The 7918-nt window shown below is 27.9% G+C and overlaps 3 protein-coding genes across 4 annotated transcripts; 2 read left to right on the forward strand and 1 right to left on the reverse strand.

The window, feature by feature from the left end:
• Nucleotides 1–2515: 2515 nt before the first annotated feature.
• LOC113792598 (uncharacterized) lies at nucleotides 2516–4905 on the reverse strand. Its single transcript, XM_027342505.2, has 6 exons — nucleotides 4291–4905; nucleotides 4161–4232; nucleotides 3864–4091; nucleotides 3674–3796; nucleotides 2913–3589; nucleotides 2516–2842 (listed from the first exon to the last, which is right to left on the reverse strand). Exons 1-6 carry the CDS (start codon nucleotides 4754–4756, stop codon nucleotides 2663–2665), a joined length of 1746 nt encoding a protein of 581 aa, XP_027198306.2. The 5' UTR covers nucleotides 4757–4905; the 3' UTR covers nucleotides 2516–2662.
• A 93-nt stretch (nucleotides 4906–4998) lies between these two features.
• On the forward strand, nucleotides 4999–6143 carry LOC113792590 (28S rRNA (uridine-N(3))-methyltransferase). 2 transcript variants are annotated; one of them, XM_027342498.2, is made up of 3 exons: nucleotides 4999–5180; nucleotides 5242–5926; nucleotides 6004–6143. In XM_027342498.2, exons 1-3 carry the CDS (start codon nucleotides 4999–5001, stop codon nucleotides 6061–6063), a joined length of 927 nt encoding a protein of 308 aa, XP_027198299.2. In that variant the 3' UTR covers nucleotides 6064–6143. The 2 variants fall into 2 exon arrangements, with proteins under 2 accessions (XP_027198299.2, XP_075677384.1); XM_075821269.1 differs by having other exon boundaries at nucleotides 5971–6058.
• A 42-nt stretch (nucleotides 6144–6185) lies between these two features.
• On the forward strand, nucleotides 6186–7819 carry LOC142645313 (uncharacterized). Its single transcript, XM_075821270.1, has 2 exons — nucleotides 6186–6904; nucleotides 7058–7819. Exons 1-2 carry the CDS (start codon nucleotides 6265–6267, stop codon nucleotides 7273–7275), a joined length of 858 nt encoding a protein of 285 aa, XP_075677385.1. The 5' UTR covers nucleotides 6186–6264; the 3' UTR covers nucleotides 7276–7819.
• Nucleotides 7820–7918: the final 99 nt, after the last annotated feature.

Consider the following 7918-nt stretch of genomic DNA (forward strand, 5'->3'; position numbering starts at 1 on the left):
TTTAAAATTGACAAAATAAACAATTGTTGTTATTGCCGGATTTGTTATTTGAAATAAATTGAACATCACACAATTTTCAATTCGAGAACAAAATTCAACTGACTTTAAATAAACAAAATCAATGTTTTTTTTCTATGATTCTTTTGGTTGATGATGAATCTACCAGTCGTCAATGCACATCAAACACTGAATGATCATTATTTTCTTTTCTTTTAAAATTGAGAATCGAAACAGATGATGCTTTGATAATGATTATTATTCCCGCCGATGACAACGATTCAATATTTCGGGTTTTTTTCATATTCCAATATAATTGAATAAATTTTCAGTGTCAGTGTCAGTGCTATATGTGTGTTTTGTATGGCTGTTTGCTACTCACATACATACATACATACAATCATCATCAATATGAATGAATAACCGGAATGACGTTAACCGACAACTATCAATATCATCACATTATTTTTTTTCTAACATGCGCATTGAAAACATTTTCAAGGTTTCAATTTAGTTCCAACAACGACAACAACAACAACAAACCAACATCATCAGAAAAAAAACGGATATTCTCTTCTGTTGATATACCAAATGAATTGAAATCACAAATTTCAACAGTATTATAGATAGATAGATATACAAATAAACAACAACATCAACAGTCAATTTAGATGAAGTTACGAAAATCAAAGATTAAATCTTGAATGCGAAAACTTAATATACGAAAACATATGCGCATTGGATATTTTTCAAAATATTTTTTCCAATTTATTCATTTTGATATTTCAATTTATCCGTACAAACATTTGTAAAAAAATGATGATAATAATGATGATAATGAATGACTTGTTATCAAGTTTCATCATTAATATTCCGACAGATTATTATTATTAAATAAGTGATTATTTAATTCTTGTGAAGAAATAATTGTTTGTTCATCTTTCAAATTTTTTTGTTACATTGTTGAACTGTTTTTTTGTTTGTTTTGGCTTTGTAAAATTGTGACAAAAATAAATCAAATTTGTTTCTGTTTGTTTCGAAAATCGGCTTTCCGAAAATCTGCTTTTTTGTTGACGTTACCAAGTTTCTAATGACATTTACTATTTATTTTTTGTCATGACAACTTTGAAAAAAATAACGTTTGATTTTTTCATAATCTTTATGAAAATAATAATTATCATCAAAAAATATTCTTGTGTCAGATGATTGGATTTAGTATTACATAATTACTGTACCATAACTATGATTTATTAAAAATATAATCAAGTTTACAAGTTTAAATCTTTAAAAATGAAATTTCAAAAAAATAGCCGAAATAGAAAAAGACCAGCATGCATTTTTTCGGCTTTTAATGATCTGTAGACGATTAAGAATGTTGAAAATGATAAAACAAGCAATTTGCTTCCATTGCTTCCAATTTTTTCTTTGTACTTGATAAAATTCACAAAGATTTTCTATGCATCAAAATTTAGTTTCATAAATGTGACAGCAACATTCATCGGAAATCGTTTCGACATCGCTAAAAATAGTCATCACTATTACCCATTCGATTTTTTGTTTTATCATTTTTTTTTCATTCACATTCATTGTGTACAAAAAAAAGAGAAAGGGAAAAAAATCATCGAATAAACAATCTCGTCCAAAATCAATATGAATTGCAGAAGAAAAAAATTGAAATTGAAGTTTTACAAAATTTAGAATTTCAATATCAAAATATTCTAATCTATGAATTGAATTCAGGACCTTCAAGTAGACAAGGAACAAGGAATTTTTTTTTTGACAAGATCATTATATAAATAAAACATTTTTTTGTGCAAATAATTTGATCGATTAGGTATATTATCAAATCATGATCGATCACATTCTGATTTTAAATTTTTTTTTATTCTGGTATATATTTGTTCTCATGTTTATTCACTTGTTGTTGTGTCACGATTGTTGTTGACATTTTATCCATTGTTTGTTGAGCGATATTGGCCTTGAAATAGATTTCCGAACATCATTAAAATTGTATTTTCAATGAAGAAAAAAAAATCATTTCATTCTAATGGTTTTCATAATGTGAAACAACTATCCGGTAGCATGAATTGAATAAAAAAAATAAATAAAATGATTATATATGATGATTCATAAAACGGAATTCCTTTCCACACATTTTTGTTCCATTTATTTTATTTTTTTTTCATTGGAAAATCAAAATTTTTTTTTCGACAAATTTTTAATGTACATTTCACATATTTATATTATGATCACATCATTATCATTAGTTCAAATTTAACGATATAGAAATGATGATGAAAAATAATTATTCTGAAAAAAATTGGAATATTTTTGTTGTTTCTACAATGCTTAAAGATTCTATGATTCATTATATATATAGAATGAGAGAAAATAACCATAGAATGAGCAAAGAATATTAGAAATTCTTGATGATATTATTCAAATGAATGGATTCATATATGAAAAGAAACATTGACAAAAATGTTTATGAACAAAACAAACAGTAAAAGGAATAAAGTGAATAAAGATTAAAGTGAATGTCACTTTCAAAAATGTAAATTATATTTATTAATCCATATTATTTTATTCATCAATTTAGTCTAGAAAAAATGACAATGTTATTTTATACGGATGAGAAAAAAATGAATTTTTGTATTCGGATGATTTAATTTTTTCGTTTTAATATTGGCAATCCAGAACTGTTTTTCAATTTCATCGATTTTAAATTCGAAGATGTTGAAATAGGTAAACGAGATTTTTGCAAACTTGTCAATCTTGGTAAATGTGATTTCATCGTTCGATTTGATTGTGAAACTTTATTTTCATTGGACGGAAATGTACGAATCTGTAATGTAAAACGTTAATTAGTTTTCTTCAAAAAACATCATTTCAAATTTTTTTAACGAATGAAATACCTTGCGATCGCTACTGGTTGCAGATGAATTTGATGGCAAAAATTTTGGCGTAACAATTCGAGTTTGAAATTGTTTTTCATTTTTATTACATAAACTAATCAAAGGTGAACGTATGGCGATTGGTATAGAAGTTGCTATCTTCATTTGTTCATTCTTTTTGGGTTGTTGTTGTTCATGTTGATTGTTTTTGAATTTATTTGTCGAATCTAAATTATTTTTTTGTTGAGATTTTTCGGCAATCAGTAATTCATTTTTTTCTATTTCAACATCGATTGGTTTGGCAGTATCAACATGAGATGTTGGTGATTTAATCGAATCAACAACAATATCCGATTGTGAACATGATGCCGACAATAAGAAATTACATGATGTATTGGTTAAATCTAACAATGTAGGATTTTTATCCAACTCATCATCGAGAATTAATGAACAAGATATTTTCCCATAATCCTCATTGGCTGTTTTTTTCATACTTGATGATGTATTAATTTGATCAATAACATCATTAATAGGAACGTGACACACTTCATTCGATTGTTGTTGTATTTGTTCATCATTAAAATTCTCATTATTCTCAATAATTGGTACTTCTATTGACGGAATTATATATTCCGTATTATCTTTTGGATCATTCACCTCATCATTTTCTAGTTTCGCTAATTCCATCAAATCATAAGCTATTAAGGTAAAAATAATGAAAAAAGAAATAAATTTTTTCTTTCGAAACATATGGCACAAATAACAAACAAAATAATCATTACCTTCATCTTTTTGATAAGTCAATTTTTCCTGTGTTTCATTTTTTTCAAAACAAGATAGATGATCCAATTGTGATAACGAAACATCCAATAAATTTATTACGCTTCCATTTCCTAATACCGTAACTAATAAACAAAAAAAAATTAATCAAAATTTAATGTCATTTATTAATTTAGTTTCTTTGATTAATACCTGGAAGTTTATCGCCAACATCGGTAGTGTATTTCGATGGTTCAATAATTGAACAATCCAAGAGTTTTTCAATTATTTGTTCGCCGCTTTTTTCGCTAGATTCGGCTTTGATTTTAATTGGCTGTTGTTCAATATCAATTGATGATGATGACTTTGAGTGTAAGTCTACTCCAGTCGATTCTTTGAAAGCTAAATTCAAAATATTGACCGAACTAAGCTCGCTTGAAACTAAATTAAGTAGAACATTTGAGATTTTAAAATTCATATTGGTATAAAGAAATTCAAATCAACTCATACCTGATCGACTGGTTTGCAAAATTCCCGAATCAGATCTTGTTTCAACAATTGAATTAGGATTATTGATTGATTCTATTTTAAATAAAATATAACGATTTGAACTTTTATAATAAATTCAAATAAATCTAACCTGATGTAGATCGGATTTCTGATAGATCTAAACATCTCATCAATTCATTTTTGATCGATTCTGTTGGTTGATTTGGTTGTTCATTGGAAGATGTTAAAATTTTTGATAGATATAAATCCATGTTCTCCTCACAATTGTTGCTGATATTACCCTCGTCAACCAAGGAGGTCGAGTTTAGTTTTAAAATTGAATTGAAATTCTGTGACGTAATTACCATTGATGAGACATTTTGTTGATCAACATCACTTTTGAATGAACTTTCAATACTGATTTGATTTTCATTGTTTGGATGTTGTAGAGAATCAAAATCAGTTACTGAATAGAAAGTTGATTTAGAAGAATTTTGTTCATTTTCAGCCGTTTGATTTAATATGCTTTCATTCGATTTTTCATGATTATTCCACGAAACAATGCTATCTTCATAAGAATCCAAAAGGAGAGTTTTGTCATATTCATTTTCAGCCATTTTCGTTCGATAAAAATGATTCTTTTAAGAAAAATATTGGCGGTTTTTTTTATGTTTAACGGTTGACAACATATGCGGGCATGAATAAACAATTGGAAAAAACCGTTGGAAAGTGTGCATCAATGGTACAATGCTACCATCTATTAGTGCAAATTGGAAAACTAATCGAATTGTCACGTGTTGTCCATTTAATGATAGAATTCATGAATATTCTCGCGAATCTTTAGCAATTTGCTTATATTATGGATGAACAATCCGAAAAAATTGGAAGATTATGGACGGTTAGTATCGCTGTTCCATCATCGATTGTTGATAATGCTCAATCAGCCGAATTGAAATCATATCTTGTTGGACAAATTGCTCGTTCATTGGTCATATTTAAAATTGATGAAATTATCATTTATGATGAATATTGTATTCCTGGGTAACTATTTTATTCTATTCGAACAAATTTCAATTATTAACTAAAAAAATTGTTGAATCAGTACTCCAGAACAAGTCATTCTTGACAAAAGAAAAGAATCAATGGTTCAAGCTATACGAATTCTAGAATATCTTGAATGTCCTCAGTATTTACGACGACAGCTGTTTCCCATACAAAAATATTTGCAATATGCTGGTTTATTGAATCCGCTAGAAGCACCGAATCATTTAAGTTCTAAAGATCAATGTCCATATCGAGAAGGTATCGTTCTTAATAAGCCACATAAACAAGGATCATTTGTCAATATTGGTCTCAAACAGGACTGTCAAGTGGATCGAAGTGTGCAGCCTAATGTTCGTGTTACAGTCAAGCTTGAACCAAATTCAAAAAAATTACGTGGAAAAATTGTTTCTCCATCTGAACCAAGAGAAAAATTGGGCCTTTATTGGGGTTATTCAATACGAATGGCCAATTCTTTGAGTGAAGTCTTTGATGGCTGTCCATATGAAGGTGGTTACGATTTAAAAATAGGCACATCAGATAAAGGTGACAATGTGGATAAAACAATAAAGAAAATTCCTTTCACAAGTTCAATGCATTCGTTGATTGTTTTCGGAGGATTACGTGGTATCGAATCGGCACATGAATCTGATGAATCATTGAGTCATGTCCAAGAAACAAGCGAATTATTCGATTATTATTTGAACACTTGTCCAAATCAAGGATCAGATACGATTCGTACTGAAGTGAGTGATATATACAAATCAATTTATCCATATTGTAATGGTAGTTCAATAATCTGTCTTTTTTTTTGGTCTTATAGGAAGCCATTTTGATAACGTTATCTGTATTACGGCGTCGTTTATTTAAACAACGAATTTGAAAGCAATGGCAAATTTTATTTTCATGTATACCTTTTTTGTTCATGTTCATTGATTAAATTATATTGTTATTCATAATTAAATTTTTTTTTATTAACAAAACTGTAAACGTTATAATAAAAACATGTTGCAAAAATGAACAAACTTTGAAATTCGCCAATGGTGATTTGGTCGTATACAAATTACAATCATATTTAGTGTAGATGATAAAGTCAACAAAAATAATTAGATTAATCAATAAGGCGAAACGAAAATCAACAATAAATGGAAAAGTATTATCAGAAAATGCCTATACAATTCGTCCATTTCTAAGATCAACGATGGATACAACGACAACGGAAATGGTAAATGTAACGAATTCTGATGAAAGTCTTAGCCAACCAGATCAAAAATCAACTGACAAATATTATGTTTTGATAGTGAATTCATCATCAAATCGCTGCGTACGTTTGTTAAGTACTGCTCGATTGGTACTTTTAAGTTTATCAATCTGGCAATTAGTATTGATTTTAAGTAGTTTATTTGCAATACTTGAATCTGTATGGCGAAAACCTAATGAATTGGTCATTGATGATCGTAAATTTTATTGGTTAAGCTTTTTAGAAGATATTCTAATATTTATCTGGTCAACTGGATCCATTTCTACAATTCTTACAACCGAAGTATTTATATTAACAACTGAACCAGGAAGAAAAACTGTAACAAAAACAACAAAACAAATAAATAATACATCTTCATTTACCATGTTTGGAATTTTCGCCTTAATTTTGATTATATTCGAAATTCTTTTATTTACTCGATCGATATTGTTCATAATAAATGAGGATCCTTCAATGTTAAATGGTAAGAATCTTGATTAATAAAACTTTTTTTCATTTTATAAATGATGTTGATAATCATTTCAACACCTGAATGCAATAATTTATTTATCCATAATCCATTTCGTTTATTTACTAATCTTTTAATGTGCTTATTTTCTAAATATATTAAAATAAGGCTTTGGATGGCAAGAAACAAGTCATTTATTAACATTGTCCATCTCAAGGATCATCTGCTTTTTACTTTGGATATTTTTTATGAATAGTCAATTATCATTAATACCATGGAGTAAAGATCAATTCGAATTATCAATGGAAGATCCAATGACTGAAGAAATCACATTAAATCCTTGTTCACCAATATATATTGGAAGAATTAGGCAAATCAATCGATAATAAAAACAAATCCCATCAAATAATACATTCAACACATTAGCATTTCAACAATGTGTACATCAATATTAACAATGAAAAAAAAATCGAATATTTATTCGCTGTCTTTATTTCTACAATTAGATTTGAACAATAAATTCATTGTATATTATAATAATACAAACTTATACGGATCGTTAGTCATCAAGCTATTGTTTTTAAGTAAGGACGCGAAAAGAGGTTAGTTAGTCAGACAAAAGATTCCAAAGCAATTTGGTTTTTCCGTAGTAACAACAATAAATACAACAACAACAACAACAACAACAACAACAACAACAACAACAATAGGCAAGGGAATCATTCGTTTACAATTTGTGCTTACAAAAACGATTGATAATCCTCGATAATTATCATTATTAACTGAATAACAACAGAAACAGGAAAAAATTATAGTTGAACAATAATTTCGGTTCATTTCATTATGGGGGTACATCTTAATAAGAGTATTTGACAATAGGATTTATATTTTTAAGTGAATTCTAATTTAATCGAATAGAAAAAAACCAAATGAGCAGATGAATGAAGAAAAAAGATGACAATCATTATAAGGATAAGCATCAATTTCTTTTTTTCCTTTTTGTGTATTCATTGTCGTCCAAAAACCAAA

This window comes from Dermatophagoides pteronyssinus, unplaced genomic scaffold (genome assembly GCF_027571235.1).
Source record: "Dermatophagoides pteronyssinus isolate colony J.1.1.1.1 unplaced genomic scaffold, Derpt_VIB-CSIC_2022.12 sq0009, whole genome shotgun sequence".
NCBI classification, from domain to species: Eukaryota; Metazoa; Arthropoda; class Arachnida; order Sarcoptiformes; family Pyroglyphidae; genus Dermatophagoides; species Dermatophagoides pteronyssinus.

Bases quoted from the DNA above. Each gene is read 5' to 3' on its own strand.
- LOC113792598 (XM_027342505.2), bottom strand. From the start codon at position 4,756: ATGGCTGAAAATGAATATGACAAAACTCTCCTTTTGGATTCTTATGAA. The intron at 4,233-4,290 runs GTTAGATTTATT...TATTTAAAATAG, and splicing joins AGAAATCCGATCTACATCAG to AATCAATCAATAATCCTAAT. The intron at 4,092-4,160 runs GTATGAGTTGAT...TACTTAATTTAG, and splicing joins TTTGCAAACCAGTCGATCAG to TTTCAAGCGAGCTTAGTTCG.
- LOC113792590 (XM_027342498.2), top strand. From the start codon at position 4,999: ATGGATGAACAATCCGAAAAAATTGGAAGATTATGGACGGTTAGTATC. The intron at 5,181-5,241 runs GTAACTATTTTA...TTGTTGAATCAG, and splicing joins GATGAATATTGTATTCCTGG to TACTCCAGAACAAGTCATTC. The intron at 5,927-6,003 runs GTGAGTGATATA...TTGGTCTTATAG, and splicing joins CAGATACGATTCGTACTGAA to GAAGCCATTTTGATAACGTT.
- LOC142645313 (XM_075821270.1), top strand. From the start codon at position 6,265: ATGATAAAGTCAACAAAAATAATTAGATTAATCAATAAGGCGAAACGA. The intron at 6,905-7,057 runs GTAAGAATCTTG...TATTAAAATAAG, and splicing joins GGATCCTTCAATGTTAAATG to GCTTTGGATGGCAAGAAACA.